Source organism: Triplophysa dalaica, chromosome 24, assembly GCF_015846415.1.
Source record: "Triplophysa dalaica isolate WHDGS20190420 chromosome 24, ASM1584641v1, whole genome shotgun sequence".
NCBI classification, from domain to species: Eukaryota; Metazoa; Chordata; class Actinopteri; order Cypriniformes; family Nemacheilidae; genus Triplophysa; species Triplophysa dalaica.
In genome coordinates, this window is record NC_079565.1 from 7,270,686 (window position 1) to 7,295,590 (window position 24,905).

The 24,905-nt window shown below is 41.8% G+C and overlaps 1 protein-coding gene across 2 annotated transcripts in view; it reads left to right on the forward strand.

The window, feature by feature from the left end:
* Positions 1-827: 827 nt before the first annotated feature.
* met (MET proto-oncogene, receptor tyrosine kinase) overlaps positions 828-24,905 on the forward strand; it is a 42,814-nt gene continuing 18,736 nt past the window's right edge. For both annotated transcript variants that reach the window (XM_056740543.1, XM_056740544.1), the window contains exons 1-10: positions 828-1,141; positions 2,413-3,610; positions 13,860-14,051; positions 16,671-16,805; positions 17,034-17,213; positions 19,031-19,191; positions 19,809-19,911; positions 20,581-20,717; positions 21,140-21,304; positions 21,648-21,747. In XM_056740543.1, the coding sequence (XP_056596521.1) occupies positions 2,423-3,610; positions 13,860-14,051; positions 16,671-16,805; positions 17,034-17,213; positions 19,031-19,191; positions 19,809-19,911; positions 20,581-20,717; positions 21,140-21,304; positions 21,648-21,747 (2,361 nt within the window). In that variant the 5' untranslated portion in view covers positions 828-1,141; positions 2,413-2,422. The remainder of the gene's footprint in view (positions 1,142-2,412; positions 3,611-13,859; positions 14,052-16,670; positions 16,806-17,033; positions 17,214-19,030; positions 19,192-19,808; positions 19,912-20,580; positions 20,718-21,139; positions 21,305-21,647; positions 21,748-24,905) is intronic.

Consider the following 24,905-nt stretch of genomic DNA (forward strand, 5'->3'; position numbering starts at 1 on the left):
AATGGTCATCTCTGCGAGGGTTGTTACCCTGTGAATGAATTTTGAATGTTTTAAGGGAAAACGCATAAAAGCATCACATGTTATCATAAAGACATCATATTGAGCAAATTACGATACAATGATACAAAAACATGATATTTTGCTCATCCGAAAACACAGTCACTAACATATTTGTAAAATGTGTCATGACCACAGGAGCCGTAAAAACGTAACAGTAACATATCACGGCAGGTGGAGGATTAAAATGCTGCATAGTTGGAGAGAAAGTCATAAGTACAGAATTAATTCGGGTTTAGTGATGGCAGCGTAAAGTCAACCACGATCTGTATTCTTCCCCTCCATCTGCTTTTGAGCAGCAATCTGACAATTAGGCAGCACACTTGTTATTTGTTATAAACGCCTATACATTCACCATATGATACACTTTATAATCATGTTAAGGAAATCTTTGTATGTGACGCAGTGAAATCACTCATGATAAGTAACAGTGGTTTATTATGCGCATAGCTCACTTTGCTACTTCACGATTCACACAAGGCATCACATATTTATAACTAGTATATAACTAATTAAAATGTCAATAAAACTTAACAATGTGAGCATTTTTATTATTCTATATACTTTTGGAGTTAAAGTGGTAGATATTCAACTAAAATACTTAAATAAGAATAGGTTTAACAAAAGTCATTGTTTCCAATCGTTGTTCACTTTTTTCTGTCATTTTCTTTATTAAAGTCTCTCTGAATTTTATCAACAGCCAATCATCGAACCAGAAGGCAGTGACGCAACTGTCAGTGCTTTGAGTGCGCTCACCTGAGAGACCCATTCCGTCCAATGGCACGCGCAACGCAGAGTAACGGCCCGCAGCGCACGCGGAGAGAAGAACACACGAGTATTCTAAACTAATGTGACCCATTCTGAGTGTGAGTCACCCGGCTTTTCATTCTGTTCAAGAGGAGTGACTGAGTGATTACGGGTCTGAGGAAGGAAGGAAGAGCGGGTAACTTTTTAACACAGAGCAGAAAAAACTCCCCGACGCATCTCATCTCAAACCGCGCGCACGCGTCTCCAGCGAGACGGACAGTTAAAAGATGTGATTGTGTTTTTGTTTCCGTCTCCGACAGGTGCCTTTGTTTTAAAGGTGAGTTATTGTTTGTTTTATTTCTGAAGTTGAGATGCATGCATTGGATGTATTAGATGCGTAAAGGTAATTTCATCCTTTAGTTAAGACGAACAGTAATAACGCTTATTACGTGTCAGGTGAATGTCGTTGACCAAAGTGATCAAATTCTCAATGAATATATGTTTTTTAAATTATTTTTATGCAATTTACTGCAGTTTTTTTAAGAAATGGACAGAAATCTGCGTTTTAATTTGTTGACAAAATGAGTCATCAGTACGTTTCGTTGAAACGCAGATAGCTTTTGATGTCACGTTAGCTATACTTTTGTTACATTTTCTCACCGATGTATTAAACAAAACTTGTTTAACAAGTTTAACAAACAAAAAAAAGTGTTGATATATTTTAAATTTACGTTCCGAAATATATAACTTCGTCAAACGAGATGCTTTTATTAAGATGAATATCTGAAAGTCTTCTTCAGGCTTCTGTTATGTTTGGGATGCTGTTATTAAACACTGAATGATTATTTGGTTTTATTCTATATACTGTCAGCTTATAAGGTGTACATTTTTTTTATATGTATATACTTGTTGCATATTTTTAAGCACCTCCAGTTGCTTAGATAACTGTAAGGATGAATCCCATTATAGTGATCTGTCCCTGCCTCTCACTCATCCTTAAAAGCGACCTCGTATTAAAAGCGTTTAAGTACACCAACAATAAATCACTCTCTAAGCCTACCAGGCTTAATTAAGTTTATCAACCACTCCCTTGAGAAGGCTGTCTAAAGTTAGACTTGTCACCGCAGTGCACTCTGTGTAGACTGCCCCTGATGATTCGCCACTGCCACAAAAGTGCTGTCAAAGTCAGAGGCACAAGAACCATTTACGTTTGCCCTATTTCTTTTATCCATGGATTGGTCATACTCTTAGAGTGGTGACTTATTGAGACTTTTGGTGCTTGAGTAATGACGCCACAAAGCATCCCAACTAGTGCTATCATTGTTTTTGCGCTGTGTGCGGTTGTTCTTTACAAGTGTCATTTGTCCAGCACAGCTTGTCTTAGTCAGAAGTCCAAAAAGCTTTTGTATGCTTAACCGTGTGCACTAATGGGTTCTATATGTAGACCCCAACTTAACTTCTTTAAGTGAACTACTGTATCTGTTTTAATATGTTAAACTAAATGAAGGTCTGATGCTAATGGATGAAAACTGGAGCTGCATGTTTTTGTACGTTTTTTTCCCCTGCTGTTATTGATTCTCATTGATCACTTTATTTTTTGCTCCGCAGAGGAACAAAGATGAAAGTTTACTACTACGAAGCCACTTGCATCCTTTTTCTTCAGACGCTCTGGTGGGGCTTGAGTAGGCCATGTGAGGTACCAATAGAAAGCTCCAAACTCAACCTCTCCGTGACCTATGACCTTCCCCACTTTATATCTGACACACCTATCCAGAAACTGTTGGAATTCAATGGGAGTGTATATGTAGGTGCCAGCAACAAGCTGTATGCTCTGTCGAGAACTCTTACGAAGATTCATGAGTATATTACAGGTCCAGTGTATAACAATCTAGGCTGCAGAGTGGAGGATGAATGCACTGGTTGTGTGCCGACGCCCCCCAAATCGAACTACACCAACAACATCAACATGGCCCTTGTGGTGGAGACGTTCTACGACCCTGAGCTCTTCAGCTGTGGCTCGGTTGGAAATGGGATCTGTACCCGTCGCGTGTTGGAAGATGATCCCGAGGATGCTGAAGTAACTTGCATGTACTCGAAGAAGAATGATGGCAGTAGTCACGGTTGCCCGGATTGCCTGGCGGGTCCTTCAGGCACCCAGATCCTCAACGTGATGAGCAGCCAGGTGGTACGGTTTTTCGTCGCCAACTCTGAGCCTCTGGGCTCAACTGAACCCCGTCTCCACCACACCATCTCTGTTAGGAAGATGAAGGAGACTCAAGACGGATTTGAGTTCTTCTCAGAGCAATCCTACATGGACCTTGCTCCGGGGTTACGTGGGAACTACCCCCTACACTACGTCTATTCCTTCCAGAGTGGCCCGTACGCGTATTTCCTCACCGTCCAACGCGAAGGCACCAGTTCGAACGCCTATCATACACGAATCGTCCGCATGTGTTCATCGGATCCTGAGATTCTTCGATACGTCGAAATGCCCTTCGAGTGCATTTACTCGGAGCGCAGAAGAAAGAAACGTTCAGCACAGGGGGTTTTCAATGTCCTCCAGGCAGCGCATGTTGCAAAGGTAGGCCACGACTTTCAGCAAGAGATGGGGCTCAAAGAGGGCGAGGATGTGCTGTTCGCAGCTTTCGCCCGCAGTAAACCAGACTCACCGGAGCCCACCGCCAGCTCCGCCATGTGCCTTATCTCCATTACCGACATCAATAACTTCTTCAAGGATTTCATGCAGAAGGGATACACAAGGAAGCTCTCTCACTTTACAGGATCGGATGAGAAAACATACAACCAGGTAAGAGCTTGATCATAATGTGTCATTTAGTAAATGTACCATTTAGGATCATCTAGCCAAGTGCTGTTTTGGTAATTAGTTCTAGCAGGATATTAGCTGACCATTTGGACAGACAGCACGTCGGAGAGCCCTTCTGACTTCTTGTCAACCAAATTGCTTGTCTTTATCCTCCGGCCATCATAAATCACTGACCCTTCTTGTCTTTTTTACTTATCCATCACTATTCTTTGGATCAATCTGTAAATCATGGCGATCTATAAATGACAAGAATTTAACTGCTGACGACTCCCTGAGGGGCCTGTCAATAACTGTGGGGCTATTACCTCCAGAGTTCATTTCAAAACAAAGTCATGAAGCTTTGTCATCATGCACATATATCCAGCAGATCTGTGTGTTAAAATGGTAGTCGATGTGCCGTACTAAACATTTGAAAGCAAACCACGCTGGGATACCCAATTCTACAAAAGCTTGGCTAGCTGCAATTATAAAACATAAGCAATATGACATGCTTATTTTTTAAGTTTGGTTGTCTATACATGTAGTCGTTGTGTCGGTGTTGAGAATTTTCAGAATTTCTGTCAGAAGAACAACTGGGTTAAGTTAAAGGCTACGTTTGTTTGACTTCCATGTCGATAATCAGGTTTGTTTAACAAGCATTACTCAGACTGACTGTTCCCTGTACTCTTTACACGTGTGCAAGGTGTTATCGGAGTTCATAGAGCGGGAAAATCCAGACCACCACCCTGCAGGTGTTCTTCAACTGTCTCTAACAGTCTGCGTGCTGGTGGATTAAGCAGTTCATACAGTATGGGCTAGACCAGAGCCGACGCCACGTTCCCCGAGTCAAACGGTTCTCCAATCTGGTGTTCTCGTTTTGGTGCCCTGAACTTTATCTTCCCAAACTCACAAAGTGCTCTCAGTCATTTGTCACGGCAGAAGACCTGCAGGCTCCACTCCAGACGTTTTAAATATTTTTGTTCTGTGGATCTTTGGTCCAAACACTGTCATCTGCTCAGAGTCAAATGCGGCTTTGTCAGCTTTCATTACGTGGATGTACAAAAGCTCAAAATGGCTTTTTAAATAACAACTCGGGTTGGAAATATTTCCTTAGGCACTTTAGAAGGAGTGTTTGCCTTCAACTTTAAAAGGTTTCAGGCACTTTGCAGAGAGCCATGAGGCGTAAAATATATTTTATTCAGCTGTTTGCAGTATGTGTGTATCAATATTTATGAACATGTAACTGTGTGCATGTGTGTTTGCCTGAGCACGTTAAAGGCAAAACTTGGAGCTTCACTGAGAATTATGATACCGGTAGCATATGTTTTGCAGAGTCTGTCTTATCGTCCCATAAAGAGGCAATTGACACGGTGTCATAAAACAATTATGTTGTAAAGAGGGATGATAAATTGTTCCCAATGTCTTGTTTTGCGCTTTAGATAACTGACTCCACAAACTGGGCTCCAGCTGGTTGGTAGGGCCTTGCCTTTATGTGGAAATAATGGGTATCTGACACTAAGATGTACTTTTGTTTTGATTCAATTTGGGTTTGCTTTCCTGTTTGGTCTGTTAATGTGGAGCCATAGTCATTTGAATATCGTATCGGGTAAATTGTTGTAAAGTCTGTAATACACTCGCTTTTAGACTTCACCCGAGCTCTTAAATTTATCGATCCACCAGTCTGCTTTCGCTCAGCAATATTCGTTAATAAAACTGACAGAATATAGTCCTTATTGTTTGGAACGATGGCGGCATGCTGCGTTTATGTCATCTGGAGTTGGACTCCCCCCAAGGAGCTTAGCACCCCTGTCTCTTTAAAGAGAAGAGGGAGGGGGGACACTTGAGTCCGGCAATAACAAACAGCCACATTTAAGGTCAAAATTATCATTAGGTTACGATTGATCAGAGTTACAACCGGCAAAGGCTGATTACTTTAAAATTGAATCTGAAGCTTGATTGATTGCCGTCTGTAATATAATTCCTAAAGAGGGAGTTTTGATCGACAACCATTTTAATTATTACAGCCAGTTCGGCTAAATGTACACACGCTTTTAGACGGCGCTTCTTAAAGTGTAAAAAAAGGCGTTAGTGGGGCATTGATCTAAAGTAACTTTGTGAAAAGTTCCCACATCTTTTTTGAATGTTGCACATAGGCAAATATCAATGTAAATCATTAGAGGAATGAATCACGCTCATTTCTGGAACGTTCGACACTCATCTCATGGCACATTGTAATATGTTTTGATAGTGTAAGAACACGCTAATGTGCTGGAGTTGGCACGAATGAGCCTGTGCGTGCCTTAGCTTGTTTGTGCCCGTATGCCCCAGATGTGTTTGTGCAGAAATGGCAAAACCTAGATCATCTACAGGGCACAGACTCACTTCTGGGAGGTGCCTGACTAGGACGCAAGACCGTGATGAAAGACATGTACTTGTTGTGTCCTGTCCTTTCTAGGAGATGCCGCAGCGAGCTGCTTGCATGGTTACTTTTGTGTGTCTGTGTGTACGTGTATGAGAAATGTTTTTTGTGTGGGTGATTTGTGGTTTGTACGAGTAAAGTAAGTCAGCATGAATCAACGCTGGCAAAAGTCCACACGCAGACGTCAGTCCAACAACAACTCTGACCGGGGGCAGGTGGATGCGGCAGCTGTGTGTGTTTTCTCAGAACGTCAAGCTTCTGCAGTCGGTTCATGTTGGCAGCTTTGCCCTGGCGGGCAACCTGCGTGACTTTGGGCCGTAATGGTAGCCGGAGGAGACCGAACAGCTGGCATCCAGGTGCAAACTGGTCCTCTCGTCAGCATCTGTGCGTGTGTGAGGATGTGACCTGACTTGTGACTAATATCTGTCTATAAATACATACTGCATTGTTTTTATACCTCATCACGGTTGCTCCTTGCATACAATGTAATACTGTATGTTCATTACTGTTAGACTTTTGGGAAATAGTTTGTTTTCCTAAACTGTTTTCCCGCTCTAAAACTACTTATCTATCTTTAATACCCTCTTAAACCCGATAAGCATACAACCATAACTGATAAACGCCTGCGCTCGCAATCTGTCCTCAGGGAGGAGCTTCGCATCCAAACAAACCTGTGATTGGTTAAAACGCTGTTGTTTACACCAGATTTATGGCACTGCAGGTTCCTGCTTCAGTGCTGTGGCGGCTGGCCCATATTCAACATATTTTTGCAGCCTTCGGGCTAAGAATACTTCTGCATAATTCCGAAACATGTGTAAGTGTCAAGCGGAGGAAAGGATTGCTTACTGATGAGTCAGTGACCTACAGGCCTATCGAACCACCTCTCCTGTTCACTATACATCCACTTCCTCATTTTTTCCCTCCTGTGGTAATTTCCTGCTCTCCAGCTCTTTGAGCACAATGGCCCGTCAAAGAACTTCATCTCGTGTGCTGGCTTAAAGACATCCTGACCAGGTATAAATCAAGCAGCCACTGAAGCATTTAATGAACTCTGTCAGGTTGGATATTCAATCGGCCTGCCAACACTGCTAAATGACCAGAGCGGACTGATCCGGACTAATTGTTTGGTGAGGTTCAAAGGCCTCCACTAATCGTTGAGGCTTGCGCAGCAGCAACTGCAAATAAACATTCAAGGGGGTTTGGTAGGACTCAACCTCCCCCACCCGGTTAAATGTGCCATTATGCTATACTGGCTTGGTTCTAATGCCGACACAATGGGGTATAGGAGATGCAATGTGAGAGAATGTGTGCTTAAGTAATGAAACGGATTGGGTCGACTAGAAACTGTCGAATTTTATCACCTGCTGAGAAGCCAACAATGCATCCCAAATAATCTGTGGCTTCACTTCCACCTCATTCAGCACGTCTTGTCAGATATTCTCAAGTTTATTCTTAAGGAGACACAGGCCGTGTGATCGGGGAGCAAGAGTTTACCTGATACCTTACTTGTTAGTTTTTTGGGGCGCGACATGATGTTTGGTCAGCTAGTTGATTGGACTTGTTGAGTTGGTCATGGTTAAAGGTTTGATGTTGTGTGAACGCAAGGGGATATTCCATCCATTGTAGTTTATCATAAGTAAACCTATTGTTTCCTTTCACCACAGTATCTCATGTAAAATTCAAAAGAACTATCCAAACAGGCGAACGAGATATCACCTAACATTTATATTCAACTCGGGGTGGTGCAAAGTCGTCTAACATGCCTGTCAATACCCCGCCTCCTCATGACTTCAATACAAACAGATGTGTTTTATTAATGCATTAGTCTGTCCATAATCCCTAAAGGTATCTGGACAAAAAAGGCAATAAACAGATGGCAAATTCCTGCTGTTTACACAAAGATAGCACAATGATGCATTGTTCTTGCTCTCGGTCATGCTTTGTGTTCGTGCTATGATTTGCTTGTTTTCCGTTTATTACGTGGCTTTACACGTTTTGAAGAAAAGCGGTCTGACACTGAAATTTTGTGTCATAGAAAGGGATGCCACCTGCTTGCGCTTGAATCAGGGTCATTACAACCAAAACCATGAGTATGCTGCATACTCTTGCCCTTATCACATATGTTGTTTTTGGCAGAGGGAGGGTGTTTTGGGAGTATGGACCTTGATCTTTGTTCTGAGCATGCAGAGTAGGCTGAATGTTTTTGTAACATCGCAAAATGATGTTAGATAGACATAAGGATTCCATCATGTGCTGCTTAGATTTAACTACACCAGGCAACTTCTGCTAAAGTGTCCATTTCAAAAGTGTTAACTGTAAATGTGCTTTGGAGGTTCAATGTGAAATATTTTGGAGGCTCTAAAAATGTGATTGACAGTTGACAATATAATATACATAACTATGTCTTCAGAGGTGTATAAAGATCTTACATAATGAAGCGGGGATGAATGAGCCAGTGGTTGCAATTCGTAACCTCATCGCTAGATGCTGCTAAAATCTCCACATTGCTCCTTTAAAGATATTAAAGTTATTTTTCAGATCTCTAAGGTGTCGCTTTCTCATGATCTTACAGTTTTAGGCTGATGTAAACTATTAAGACTAGGGATGCACTGATATACAAATTTTGGGCGATAACCGATCATTCTTGAACATTGAACGCCGATAACCGATATATTGGCCAATCTACAATCTACAATCTAACATTTTCTGAGACTGAAATTAATTTTTGTCTCCTGAAAATGACGTACCAAGCCTACTTTACACGAGTTAAAGATTTTTTCTGATAGAATGTTTATTTGCTAAACAAATGAAAGATGTTCTTGCAGAGCAACCCAGAAAGATGTTCTCAATAGCCACAAGTCTACCAGGTCTCAAGACAGAAAGCATTCAGACAGCAGTCTGATTCACACAATATGCTTTTGTTCCTATAATATACACGTTCATAAATATCTACACACTGCATCAACAATGTTTTGCTTTTAGAAAGACAGTACTGTACTGGATTTTAACTGTGAGCAGCATTCAGCTGAAGTGGTTCAACCTGAGGAAATGATTCATAACTTATAAATTTTAACATCGGCTGGTACAGATAACATTAAAAATGACCAATTATAATTGATTGCGCATCCCGAATTAAGACGGATCTAAAGAATTGTTGTTAAAAAATGAAAATGCATACAGTATTTTTACAACCTATATGGTATATGGTTACTTAGATAAATCTAATATTTTGGAGTGTTTACAGTGTTTTTTGTCCTTTGCAGCCTACAATGATACTGTTGTTGCATGAAAAAGATTGAAAGAGTGAAAATATTTCAAAAAGATAAAAATGTTCCTGCGTTTCACAAAAAAAAGACCGCAAAGGGATTTGAAATGAGTGAGTTTTTGAAAATGTCTTTTCATAAAATTAGAAAAAGCAAAGCCTGAACACATTAAAGTACTTTTTTATGAATTGAAGGGATTTGTATAGATGAACGTTCTTTGCAGTATGTCAGGGGGAAAAAAAACTAAAATTAGGAACAGAATCTGCAAAACCCTTTAAACATCTCCCAAAAAATTGGATCTGTGTCTGATCTGTCCTGTCAGAGGCATTGTTTGCTCTGTCAGACATGTGTAAAACTGTAAGATCATGGCAGAAACGCGGGCCCTGCCAAGGCTTTACGGTCACGATTGGAATTGATTATTCTGGCCAACTGCAAACCAGGCATTTGAATGCTCTGCTACCCCTCTCTTCCATAAAGGGCTGGATTTGATCATTTGAAGAGTCGCGTCTCTTCACGGTCATGAAGCGCTGCTCCATCCCCTTTTATCACATCCAGGATGGAGGTTATTATTCGACCGTGCAAGCTTGTGTGCCGTGGCAGGGAAGGGATTCTTTGAGCGTGTTCATCGTGTCTGCTTTAATGAATGGGTGTTTCCACTAATGCTTTGAATAGATCCATGCTGCACAAGTAAATAATGACAGACCGGGCCTCCGGAATAGACTCCGCACTAAATTATTCCCGGTTTGCTTTTGTCCGTTCGTCTAATTGAATGGATGTGCGCGGTTCATAAGCACTTCCATAATATGTTTCAGTGTTTGTCGATAGAATGATCATTCTCTCTCTGTCTTGATTTTCTATACACTCTTTACTTAGACAGCAGTTAAGCATGTGCATTTAGTTCCTCATGGGTTTTGTCGCTATATATCATGTAGTGTTGGCCCAAACTGTGATGAATGGCCTATTTAAACTGTATAGGAACAATGATAAATAATCAAGTACTCTGTCCCGAGAGAAGCAAAGATATTAATCCTGCTTTTGTTGTTTTTGCAAATCTCTTTGATTAATCGCAATTTATTAGATGTATGACTTTGTGCTAAAAAGACATTTTGTCTCGCTGGTTTGTTCATGACGTTTTAATCTTGATGCTTTTAGAGCGAATGGAACACGCAGCAACAAGTTTAGTCAAATCGCTGGACAAGCGAGGGATTTAACCATGAGCTGTTGAATAAACTGATTACTTTTTAGCAAACATACAAGCACTTGTACTGGACCATGTGTTTGACTTTGGAAGCTCTAGTGAGGAACCAAAGCTCCACGCTGACAGATCACTTGACTGCTGGGTTAAGAGAACGAGTCAATGGGGGCGAGAGGTGGAGAGTGAAGAAAAGAATGCAATCTTTCTCTAAAAGTTGTGCAGAATGTGTTGAATGTTTGCATAAAGGATGTAGACACAAGATTTTTGGAAAACCAGACACAATATTATACGATCAAAATACTGTTTTACCGTCTTCGCTTAATTCAAATTCACAAAAAACAAGAGACAACGACGCGAGCAAGGTGTGACAATCTCTACGATAGACTTGTCGGGTGTTTTTGAGACCTCCAAATGGTATGAACTAACCACCGTGCATGCACCAAGGCACGGCTCCTATACGTGCAATGCCAGCCTTTAATCCCACAATATTGTCAGCCTCTCTAATTCTCCCCAGACTACTGACCCTCACGACCCGTTAATCCATGCAAGCCCCGCAAACATAAGAATCGGGTTGCTTCTCGACATGCCGTTTAAATGCACCGGTGGAGCACGCCATAAGCAAACGATATGCCTCGCTTGCACGCACATACACATATACACAACATTAGTGAAGTCTCCATGAGATCAAAGGTCATTATTTCCGTCGGGAACAGCTGAGTTGTAAAAACGCGAAGCAATGACTTTCCAAAACTTTTCAGGAACGCATCACATTGTACAGTAGATAGCAGAAACGGGCACGCTGTACCAGGACCGTAGGCTGAGAGAAAGTGTGTGAAGGTGACATTTGGTCATACGGATCTCCTTTCACTCAGATCAGACCTCTTGGAGGTGACGCCAAAGGCCAGAACACTGTAAAGAACCAAAGGTGGGGCGCGGTAACCCTATAACCTCAGCATTGTTCTGGACACAATGAGAGCTGGTTAATGTGTGGAAAAAAAGCTATGCGCTGGCTCTACCATTCCTGCCATTAGCGTTTTATTTCACCACTTTAATATCACATGGCTGTGGGATGTTTTTCAGCATTCCCTGGATTAATACTTATAACTGTGACCTCACGGGGAGTGCATTTTAAGTCATGAGAAAGAAGAGACTGCATAAACTACCCATAGCTCCAAGGCTAACCGTTTAACGCGTCGACAACAGCAGATGCTCCTAGACTGTTGGTAGGAGAAGCCTCAGGATCACATCAACCGTGGCTTGTCAAAACATCGTCCAGGTTTTTCAATTTCTGCCCTTGATCCCTGCAATACCCTGAGCGAGCGGTGGAATGTACACACTTCTTTGCTTCCTAATTCTTTTTTCTTCGTTCTCCCTTTCCAAACACAGACCGTTTATTTGTTATGAAAATAACCCCCCCTAAACCGTCTTTTTTACCCCCTTTCAAACAGGCGTTCACCCTCCGGGGAGTTCTCAGCTGGTGATAGGTCAAGCTTTAGAGAGTCCCCACGAATCAATTCCAAAGCACGGTGCTTTCATACGCTCGCTTACGCAAGTCCTATTGAAAGCGCATGGTGGCCAGGCTGTTGTGATGGATCGCAGCGGGCTTACATAACCTTGCCAAGCAAACTTGCTTTAGTTGAAGACACATCAAAGGCTAACTTGTTCATTGTTGATAAATTCCATGATCTACCTTAATGCTACATGTGTCTCTCGGTCTATGGTGGGTTGTCCCTTACTGCTGTACCAGTCCTGCTTTACCTTCAGGGGATGGGATAAGCTGCCCTCTAATCTCACGATCTTCTCTAGCTTTTCACCTGCTCGTGTATAGCGATTCTGTGCCTCTGAGCTGTAAGACCTGTAATGAGAGCAGGGCCCAGAGCTCCTTCAGGCTGATTTATCGTCAGCCTGTATTGTTCTTCGCGTCTTCAAAGCGACCCTTTGAGACGTGCCCCCAAAACGCCTCAACCACGTTGACTCATGCCTCTTACTCACACTGGCAGAGAATGAAAAAGAGAATGAGGTAAATTATAAGTTGCGAAACCACACTTTTTTTCTCCCTTTTCTTGTGTACCTGCCTGGCACTGAATGGGTGTCCGTTTTTTATGCCCGTCTGAAATTTCATGGATGTGTTTGTTCAGTATTTCTGCTTTTATCATAGAGTGTAACAATATACCATCTGAGCCGAGACGGCCGGAGTGAGCACAGTGTTAATCATTAACTGCCTGTTTTCTGTACTCGGACAGGCTCTTTAGTCACGGGCCGTGGTTCCGCGGTCTGGTTTTATTAATTATTAATGGCTTGACTTTCATGTTAGGATCTGTGACCCTTAGAGCTTGACCATCGTGTGATCCTCAGGTGCACCGTTCCTTTGTTTTTGTCTGCAGGTGACTTTCGATTCGAAAGCAAACTTTAACTCAACTAAACAAGATTGTCAAGTAGGTTTTAGCAAAACCTGTTCCGTATGGAAGACAGCTGCTAGTTCACCCAGACTGTTTCTGAAAAATGCAAATTTTTCATTATTTACGCACCTTCATGTCATTTTAAATCTGTATGAACTTCCTCTGCTGATTCTGAACACATAGGAATATATCTAAGAATGTCAATAACCAATCAGATCTCATCCCCATTGACTCCCATAGTATTTATTTTCCCTGCTATGGCAGTAAATGAGGGATGAGATCTGTTTGGTTACTGACATTCTTCCAAATTTCTTCCTTTGTGTTCAGCAGAAAAAAGACATTTATTCAGGTTTGGAACAACCTGATGGTGAGCAAACGGTGACAGAATTTAAATTATTTGGTGAACTATGCCTTTCATTTCAATATCTCTCAAAACTACAGTATAGCTTTAAAGCTCCACAGGTTGTAGAGATCCCCGCCAAATAAAGCTGGACTCGATCAGAGCTCTAACAGAGCAACAGCAAGCCCGGCGTCCTCACAGTTTCCCATGAATTCCTGCCATCTGTGAGCACAACCATCTGAACGCGGCGAGGATGAACCAAGCACCATGGGAGAAGAGGCGCAACTGCACTGGCTGTCATGAAATAGTAGATGGCAAGCTTAGATAGAGCTTTACTGTTTGGGGCCTAATCACTGCTTTCCACAGGCATCTAATCCGCTAATTGCATTTTGCACGGTGGATTTGAGGGCAGTTTCTGTTGGAAAAACAGAATGTATCCACACATCTATATGAGTGGATACATTCAGCCTCACTAGGGCTGAACATAGACTTTAAACTTGGCATAATGTGTGTGTGTGTGTATAGGAAACCTAATTGAAAACCTCTTCTAGCTGTAAAGCTGTACATTTATTTTGAATAATTTCCTTTATTAAAAAAAAGATGAATCGATTGTTCAATGTTTCTTTTTTTCATCAGAGCTTTGTAGGAGATTCCTTTGGTTGCGGGAAGCATGGGAAGAGTTACCGACTGGAGATCACAAGCACCCACCCACGTCGGGACTACTTCCACGGACGCTTCAGGAACATTCTTCTCACATCCATAGCCGTGGTCCCGATTCAGAACCACACAGTGGTCAGCCTGGGCACTGCTGAAGGGCGAGTCATCCAGGTAATGACACGTTTGGCTTCATTCTTACATTGTATTAAGGCCGACATGATTCTCTTGGTTAATGCTGTTTACAGTCAATTAAGTGCTGACTTTCTAATCCAGCAATTATAATAAACGGGCATGAACAGTTATACTGCTTCCATCCTTATGAGTAATAATGTTGGAGAGCTGACCTCATTCCACAAAAAAGAAATAAACAGCGTTTGCAAGATCTCAAAAGTACAACAAATGTTTGTCAAAGTCCTGTTTTGGCCAGCACGATTTCCCGGTTTTATTGTGTATGTAAATAGGCAGGATGTCGGTACGTGACCAGTGAAAACACATATGCCCGCAGGTGCCAGTGACAGGTTGGGAAATAGTGCTTTCCTGTTTGCTCGCTGTTCCCCTCTGACCCCTCACTTCTAAAAAGGAGATTTTAGCCTATCAATGTTTTCTCAACCTGTTTAGAGTTCAGAAACAGCAAGACCAGAACAGACCCAAATATTGAACGTCCCATGCATTCGACCCAGAAACCTGGGAATATTTGCTCAAGAAGCTCTCGGATAGGAAACACCATACCAGAACCATCCATTCATGTTTTGTAAATACCACAAGAAAATGTTTGAGAAATGAGTGGCGAGAGAAATGGTGACAGCTGCGCGGAAGCACGGCGGAGGAACCGAATGGTACGCTAATAGTAAGCGCTAGGCTTCGATGACACGTCTTTGCATGGCATTTTCTTGGAACGGCTGCAGCTGTCGTCGTCCTCTCCCCCTCTCCGTCTCTTTTCCTTTTTTACATTTTTCCTCTCAACTTTTTCTCGCCTCTTTTGTCTGGATGTTGAGGCCTGGTAAGGGGTGAGTGCTGGTCCAGCTGTCCCATTTAAGAGTGAGAGATAGATAAAGAGTGTTTTTCAAAGACAAAGAGAGAGTTTTGGAGTGTTCAAGAGGCCTTGACAATGGGGACACAAAATAACTTGCGTTAAAAAAGCCGACACGGTCAAATAAAATATGGAATGCAAGGGAGATGAGTGCAGAGTAACGGCTAATTGTGTGAATGAAAGTTATAAAGCTTTTTAAGAGCGGGGAGAGAGGGAAGGCAGCGGGGAAGTAACAGTCCCAGTGGTCCTTATACTGTATGAGGAAGTGCTCCCACTCATGGCGAGAAAACTCAACACCTTGCCTTGTGTTTGCGAGCAGGACTTCCCTTACGTACACAATGAGATGTATTTCACACGGTTATTAGGCCGCCGTCGCTCGTATTTTTCCCCAGAGTGGGTAACATTCCTCCCTCAATAACGGGTCCATTTGTAGCCGTTTTCTGCCATGCCGAGCGTAATAAAGCCTGATTTAGCTTAGTCGCTTCTGGGACTCGATCGCCGTTTCTGGCTTAACGCACTTGGAAACCTTCAGAGCTGCTCATGATTTGCCAATTTTAGCTCAATATTGGAACCCTGTATTAGCATGTCATATTTGTGCAGGTCCAGATCACGGAAATCTCTTTGCAACTTTTTTAACATGTAGAATCTAAGCCATCGCAGTAAAGATTACCGTGATATCAAGTTCTGACTGCAAACGTACACTATTGTTAATGAGCTGGAGGTATCTAAAGCAGACACTCTTAAAATTCTCAAAAACCACAGTAATAACATACTCTCCACCAGCTAACATCACACTCCAGATGCCCCACTCTTGAAGCCCAGGGCTGTTGATGCGATCCGAAGACCGCTAATGGAGAACAGACGCTATTCATACTTCTCTTTTCTCGAAGGCCTGTAATTGCAATGTAACCGTGATAAATGTTAGTCCAGGTGTGTGCATCCAGCCACTGTTCTGACACCTCCCAACATGCCAGATCGTCAGAGGTCTTAACGTCTGCGCTCGCCTGCAGGCCTGCGCTTTTGTGTCTTCCCACTCCCTGCCATCAAACAGTCACCGCAGTTCAATCTGTCATTTTTTGTCCCGAAAGGGTAAGACACCGGTTATTACAGTATCCATAGCAAACAGAGGCTCTGTCCGTTCACAAAGAGTGCCACTGGATTCCACTTTCTTTTGATTCGGACTCTCTCCCAAGGAAAGTTCCACACATGATATGTAATTTAATGTTTTATACGCTGTCAGCTGAGGACAAAATAACAGGGGTTTAGAAGATGCACTCCGGGAGATATTTTTTGTTAGGAACAGGATAAAATAACTCAAACTTGCAAAACATGTTTTGCAAACACTTCTGGCTTAATCTTGCAAATGGGCTCATGTTACCCTCCAAATATTAAGAACAAATATGAAATTATATTTAATGTGTACTATTTATATATGTATTTAATATTTAAACTAGTTTTTATTGTATTACAGGAGCTTTTGAATATAAAAATGTCGGCCTTTATTCAATTATTTCATTTTGACTGACCCTCACGTTTCTTTGTTAATCTCTCAAAAATTGTGCCCTCTATAAATTACTTGCACCAGAGGTTTTAAAACATCCAATTCCAGCGTTTAATCATCGATGTGGCATGCGGTTTTGTTCAAATAAACGTCTTGAGGTCTTTTTGAATGGGTAACATGCTTTTTGAATGTGGTGGTGCATTTTCCGTTTTAGCTTTTGATATGAAAGGCCACCCATTTTTGCTGGCATCCTCCACAGGTGGTGATTTCCCGCTTTGGCAAGACGGAGCCGCACGTGGACTTCCGCTTGGACACACTCCCCGTGTCCTCGGAGATGGCCCTGGTTTCTCCACAGAGTCAAGATGGCTCTTTATTGTTGGTTACAGGAAATAAGGTGAAGCACGCAGCCATTCTTGAAATGTCTTGGGGGGGGGAAATAGGCCAAATGTCTTTGGAAAGTGAATATATAGCAAACCTATTGATGGTTTAGACAAAGTGATATAGAAAACAGGCTATGACGTCCTTCGTTTTTGTGTTAATGGGATAAACAAGCATCTGACAAATATTGTTAAAAATATTATATTTTTGATATTAGAATAATAGGTTTCTGTTTGCTCTCCAGGTCTCTAGGGTTCCTCTCAGAGGGCCTGGCTGTGAACAGCTACGGTCCTGTAGTTCCTGTCTTTTGGCTCCCGCCTTCATGGGATGTGGATGGTGTAAGACTTCTGATCATTGTACAAGGGCTCCTCAGTGCTCCCCCTCTCACTGGATCCAGGACTCCTGCCCCCTCCTCATCACCAAGGTAATTGGCCCACCCTGCCGCAAACAATATTACCATGGTTTTAAAGCACCTAATAGCAAATAGCTAATAGAATAAGTGCTTTCTAAGTAAAAGAACCACGTGTCATACTCTGACCTTTCATTGATTCTGCCTGCTTTGCAGTTTTTTTGAGTTTAACCATTGTGGCGTGGGTTTCAAAGATCTCTGCAATTTTTTAAAGATGAAAATTGATTCTAAATATGAAGTATTTATTTGCCGTCTCGTGCATGGATAATAACATCATCCTATCTTTCGTACCTCCTCCAGGTCCGTGCATTGCTGCAGGTTGGCTTAAACTGTGTTAGGATTTGTGTAAGATGACTTTGCTCATGATAAATGGTGCTTTGAAGTCTTAATAATTAACAGAGTCGACACAAGGCCATGTCCTCTGTTTACAAAGCAACAGCATCTGCTTTTCAATAAAGGTCAACCAGGTGTCTCAGATATTGTATGAAAAACCCCAAAAGTTTAAAGGTCCAATGTGTTATTTTTTGTAGGATCTATTGACAGAAATGCAATCTAACATACATAACTATGCTTCATAGGTGTATACAGGCCTTTCATAATGAAGCATTTGTTTTTATTACCTTAGAATGAGCCATTTCTATCTACATTCACCACACTGACCACAGGCTCCCTGAAGGGGATTTTTACTTCTGCATCGGACCTACGGCGTAGTCTACGCAGAGACACGTACCTTACTCTTTAGACTGATGCACACCTCTCTAAAAATGTAAAGAATGTGACGCGGACCGAAAGCGCTGTTATTGGTCTGCTTGAAACCCCTTTCTTCATGTAAAAGAAGTCTTTAATAGTGTCAGGTTACTCATACGCTTTTCAGAACGAATTATATAAATAAATAATGCGTTCTTCTGTATGTGACAACTCAAGCTGCAAAAGTGTTTATCTGCCGCTATTACTGCTTCAGACAGCGCTTGCAACGAACCGCTTCTTCTTCGGCTCTTGTCTTGGTTACACAAGCAACAGACCCATAGGTCCAACGCAGAACTAAAAATCCCCCTTAACATGTAATTCCCCATGTTGTTTCTACAGCAGTACTAAACGGACAAACTGCTCTACAGAGCGTGTTTTGTAATTACGTTATCTTCTTCAGCAAAGAAGTGAATATGCGTCTACATCGTTGTCCTGTGTCAGCAACTGTTGTGCTTTTAATGGGAGCGGGGAAGGTGAGCCATTGGTTGCATTTTGCAACCTCACCACTAGGTGCCGCTAAATTTCTTACACTGGAAGTATAACAACAACAAACTGACTTTACTCTAAAAACTGGTAGTTTTGTCACAGAGTAAATTTATTTTGGTCTGATAGTGCTTAATTCCAAAGGAGATTATGAAATTTTCCATAAGAACCCATTTTTATTCAGAACAGAACAGCAGGATTGTGGGATACAGTATAACATACATTGACAGACATGTCTTGTCTTTAAAACCTATGAGATAAAAGAATCTTAGTACAGAATTGATGTTACACAAACACTGGATTCAGAAGTACCATAGTTCTTGGCCACAGCTGGTGGCACAACTTAAGGGCACTTTTAACCCGAGACTAAAGCACAGAGGGAGACGGGAAGGTTGTTTTGTTCTTGTTTTTTGACTTCATCCCTATTTACTGGAAGACCTCCTGCCTGTAGAGTGTCCTTAAAAACAAAACAAATGATTGTCAATGGTAACCGACCTCATGATTGGAAGGAAATGCTTGGCATAAAGAAACACAGTAGGAGAGCGCACTTTGAAAGAAAAACACTGCCATAATTTGACCTCGCAACTTCTTGTGTCATTTAGGTTTCTCCTTTGACTGCTCCGTTTGGGGGCCACACTAACGTGACAATCTGCGGCAAAAATTTTGGATTTAATAAGAAAGACCGCTTCGACACCAAGCTAATCGACGTGACTGTCGCTGGAACTGAATGTAAACTTGAAAGGAAGGACAGTAGCAATAGTCGGTAAGTTGAGAATTGATATTTGTATTATTCTCAATAAGTTTGTTTCGTAAAATCTTAAATGTGTTATGGTCAGACAAAATTCCAAATAGTAGTACAATTACCACAAATGTTATTGTAAGTTAGAAGTAAATAGACAAGCCATGCCATTAATCCTCAACCTTACATGTTTAAATTTTAATAAACTGGTAGTTTATTATCTTGTGTGGTTAAGCAAGTACATGTAAAAATCCTCTTGCAGACTCTGTAAATACAACTTCAGAGACACGCTAGGTCACATTCTCAGCATAACACTCCTGTTGCAACGCTGCAGAATGTTAAATTGGCTTGTAAAATTGCTCTATTGTGCATCCCGGTCTTCCATGTCAAAACTGTCGTACCATAAACAAACAAGACCCACGAGCCTACGTAGCCCCGGACATACCACTCTACAGCCATCCTATTGTGAGAGGACAGAAGAAATTCCCTTAGAGAATAGCTCCTGTGTAGTTTCTGCCGAGTAGTACGGTTATCATTAAATTAGTGCAGACTAATAGCCTGCTTACTCTACCGATTTACAACCACGCCTTGTTCACTGTTTTTGTGGCGGGAGATGTTAATGTCCTTGTGTTGTGTGCCAGGTTGGTCTGCGGGTTGGATCATGTGAGCGCTTCCAATGTTGACTCTGCGGTCAGGGTACGCAGTGGCAAAGAAGAGGCCTCGAAAGACGGATTCTCATTTGTGGTAAGAGTCTTCACAGATTCACAGTGGAAGGATTTCGGCGTGCATATTTTGCGTTTGTCGCCGTTCCAATACCGCAGGTTTCGTAATGCACATTGAGAACAGTCCCATTTTTTCACACTTCTGTGAAGTTCGACCTTATGGAAATGACACTCTGCTGTTTCTGGCTGCAAAAAGCACTGAATCAGAAATGAACGCACAGCAGCTGCGAGGAGACGAAAGCGTGCAGATGTCCAGTGCCAGAGACATGCTGCTTGCATCCTCACAAATGGTTCAAAAACAGTCACAACTCATTGGAGGTTTCTGTCAACCTCTGGCTGACATGTTATTAGTTTCAGAAGGTGCGCAAAAGCTTTGGCTTGCACGCTGACTTTCCAGATGAACTCAGACCATCTCAGATGTCTACGCCGTTGACATGGCTCACTCATTACATTCTTTGTGAACATTCAGGGAACTCAGGGGTCACTTTAATTTATTTTCTCATAACTCCAAATGCATGCAGATGATACATGGATATGGATTACTGTACAAATGATTGTCACTGAGACATCTTCCTGTTGTTGGCATGTATAGAACTGTGGGGTGCGACGGATATGACTTCAGTGTGGTCCAGTTTTATTTCCTTGACACTGTGTCTTGTAAAATGCAATAACTCTTGTTTTATTGTTCCAGAACCCAGTTATCACAGAGATCTTTCCTGAGTTTGGCCCAAAGTCTGGCGGAACAATGCTAACTATCAGGGGTTCATTTCTGAATAGTGGAAACGTGCAGATGGTTACAATAGGAAGTGCTACCTGTGTGCTACAGAGGTGCGTGTGTCATCTCTAAAGCCTCTCTGTGTTTTACATAAAAATGTTATTAAAGTCCCAGTGAAATAAAAAATTACAATTCTTATTTTTTCATGAAACATTGCAGCATTTACAGTAAATAGCTTATCAATCATATATTTAAAATTGAGAATGCCCTTCCGCCCTGAAATGACTATCGATCTCAAAATAGGCGTAAATTAGACTGCTTGGGCAGAGCATTCGTTAAACTCCTCCCCTTCGACCGTCAGTCTGCTTCAGGTTTCATTTCAAAATCAATGCAACAGGTGTTTTTTCACATCCTATCAATTCGCAGTGAAAAACGCAAGCCACCCCCACTCATTTTCTCCTTTGGAATTCCTTTTCATTTGGAAATGTGTCAGAATACGGAAGGAAAAAAACGTGTTTCTGTTTGTGTTTCTCAGTATATCGGTCACAATGTTGACATGTCGGACTCCACCTCAGCCATCGCCATCCAAATACAAAGTGAAGGTAAACATTGATGGAGTGATCCGTGAGGCTCCAATCAGCTACACCTACAACAAGGACCCACACATCTCCAGCATCCAACCCAAGCATTCCTTCATCAGGTCAGCCAATCTCCACCTCCTATGTGCTAAGCAACTAGTGACAGGAAACCAAATGTAGAAAACTCAGTATGTATGGCACTGGTTTAACGCTAAAGCAGCCATATTCAAATTATGAAGTAATTGATTTCCAGCGCAAACCCCTTCTATGTAAATTAGGCTTATTACAGAATGCAAGTTGCTCACGCTGTTCTCGCAATTTAAAAAAAAAGGTGCTTATGGAACAAGAAGATGGTAAACAGACAATATACTCATCAGGATCCCTTACCTTGGGTTTAACAGGAAGCGGTTAAAAATGTGCATTTGTCAGCATGTTAAATCGTCCTCGTTGCGTTTGTTTTCGCAGCGGAGGAAGCACGGTGACAGTGAATGGGATCCACCTCCACTCGGCCCTCCAACCTCAGATGGTTCTCACCGCTGCCACGGAAGGCAAAGTCTGCACTGTGGTGAGTCCGTAAACCTCACACCGTATGCCGACACATCAAATACCTCCCTACCATTGCACAGGCGTGTTATTATCATTAACCCCATTGAACTGAAAAGCAGGTCTAGGAAATAAAGAAAGCACTGTTCCAAACTGCACTCGTAAGGATAAAATGGAAAAATCATTTGTGTTTAATGTAATTATCACCTCTGGTTACCATGGCAAACTCCTACGATGTTTATTATAAAAAGTAGTGCCCGCTTCCGTCTTAGTGGGACCAGACAAACACTCATTTACACACAGTTTGCCCTTATCTGATTTCTATGGAGGTGGAGCATGATCCTGAAGTGGTTCATACAAACAAAGCTATCTAATCTTAAGCATACAAGTCCTGTTGTATCCCGGGACAAAGGCACATGTTGAACACACATCTTCTTTTTCGATCGTATCTTTTTACCTTTTGCAGTCTCCTAAAACAGACTGATGATGCTTACTTTATTATACTTGTTTTAAATAAAAAAGCAATGATCACATTGTCAGCGGAAAGTGTTATTTTGAACGATACGATATATCCAAGAATTTGAAACATTTCCACCTTTTAACAAAAGATCCATCAATCACAAATGAGTTAATATATAAAACAGTATCTTTACAACTCCTCAGCTGTTAAATTGTAAATTCTTCTCTATAAACAGTGGGCGTCAAGACCATATTCCCGTCCCAAATTGTAAACCACACAAGGCTTATTGTTCTCCATCTTCTTTTATTGGAGATCGGTGGGGTAGAAAACTTCCTGTCTTCCGTCAGCGTTTTTGTGAATCACGCTGACTACGGCGGCGTAACCCGAGTCGAGCTGTCATCTATTACGTTGAAGTCCGATCACCGATGGCGGAAACAGAAATGCGGTCAGTAGCTCGGGTTTCTTGTGGGCCGCGGTCTCCGTCTAGCTGCTGACAGGCTTGAAACGAAAGAATAGTGGACAGCGAACGCTTTTATATTTCCTGAGGACACTGAGGATGCTTGTTAACCATCAGCGACCATTTGAAATCGTTCATGGATGTCTGCAGCCAGAATGGGACGTTAAGAACCGAGGCAAATCATTGGGCTCAGGAAAATGGGGAAGAACTCTCAAGAGCTTTCTTGAATATCTATTTCTAAGATCTTTGCTTAATCCAAGGATCAGCCGATCTCGCCTTTCCCACCGACATGAAAAGCATTTATCGCAGGCCGTAGCTTGTCGTTGAATGTTGGCATTAGTGGAGAACCTAAGAAGGGTTTTTGTTTGTTTTGGAGGCATCTTCCAATTTAGAAATTCTTAAAGGTTCTGCGTTAAAGCCAGGGTCACGTTCAGGTATTGCTTTGTCCTGTATTAGAGGTGAGAATAGGCGAATACAACCGTCTAATGTTCTCCAGACACCACACTGGGGTTTCTAGCAAGAACCCCACCTGTTTTTGGGATTCAAAGAGTCGTTTCCATGTCAGATTAATTTTAACAAAACCAAACCTGGCTTTCTCATCTCCATGCTAGCTAAGTATTCTTTCCCACGTTGTGGTTTGGATGCTGGTCCCCGATATGGCATGCTGGTGTGTAGGAGTCCATACTTCCTATTAATTGCTCGCAGTTATTTTCTGTTATCGCTATTAAGAAGTACTATCATAAAAACCCAGATTATTGAGAGAAACCTTCAATAAGAGGGCTATGTTATTTCAGCACCTAAAACATATTAATTCCTACTGAGGATTTTCGTTCCCTAAATACCAAATCAAAACGTTTTTAGTGTCTCCCATCATCCTTTGCTTGCTTTCTTTAGCAGCTGTTTTCCACCCTCCTCTCCCCCCGAAAGCCCTTTGAGATACTTGATCCATTCTAAACAATAAAACGCCGTGTTTGTCAAGTTACACAGCAGGCCAGAGTGCTTTACAAGCTTTTGACAAGTCTCGTTGGATAGCCCCTTACTTCTCTAAATATGCAAAGAGATAGATGTTCGCTATTCAAATATACAAGAACTGTGTTCATTTGCATGGGCATTTCCATAGTTCATTCCCTGTTCAGTCTCTGTGTTGTTTTACACGTGAATGAAAGGGTTCAGCTGCTTGTTTGCTTTTCATATGGGATGTTGCTCAAGAAATGTTAACAAGACAGTAACACCAAGGTGAAGAAATTGTACATGAAAATAGCGAGTAAGCTAAATGAGAACTTTTGTGAAATGGTACGTCTGCATCCAAAAGTAAGCGGTATCAATATGAACTCAAACATGTCTCTTTTACTAAATGTTTTTTTGGTCAAGCAAAATAGGTTCTTCTATATCATCGCTGTGAGGAACCTTTTGTAGCACCTTTATTTTCAAGAGTGTAGTTTGTCTTAAACACCTAAGGACAGCAAAGTGCACCTGAGGACGGCATATTACACCAGCTTGACAAGCACATGACAGACGTGCAGGAAAAACCGCAAATTAGGGTTCTTTGGTGTTCTAATGTTAAATGGAAATAGTCCGTGGATAGACATGAAAGAGCTGCCAAAAGATGTAGTCACAACTGGTTCCTGAAGCCGTTGAGTTATAACTCATGTGAGTCACACCTTCCCTCTCACAAACAACGCTTTTCCACCACCCTAAGATATAGATGTACAGTACATACCCCCACAATGTTTCGCAAACCGATGGGTTATACTTCTGGTTTGACTGGATCAATGCACAATTTGAGATAACATCATTTTCATTTTAGAGGTGTTCAAAGGATCTCATTTTCATAAATCCAAAATATTTTGGAAATGTCAGAATTGTTTAAGGCACGACTGTGCACTTTGGCACGGATACATTGAGAGCAAGCTTTAAATGAGCACTTTTGAATAGGACGCAACACTGAAAGGTAAAATTTGATAAGGCAAATATCGGAATGACTTTATATATTATATAAATTGGATATAAGACCAAGATGGCGGCGCGTGAACATCGCGAGGCTCAGCGTCTCTCCAGTTTTAGCAATTATATAGTGTTTTTCTTGCTCATCTCGGGCCTGTTCGTTAAGAACAGTTGTGCATTCACAACGTACACCCGGCATGAGCTTTTGGATATCGGTTTGCGCATTCCCGGAAGTTATATCAGCAACATTCAACTCGTCCCTGAGATCGTCAAAACCTCCGATGCTACGCACCCCACACGGCCCGGCGGAAGTGCTCGC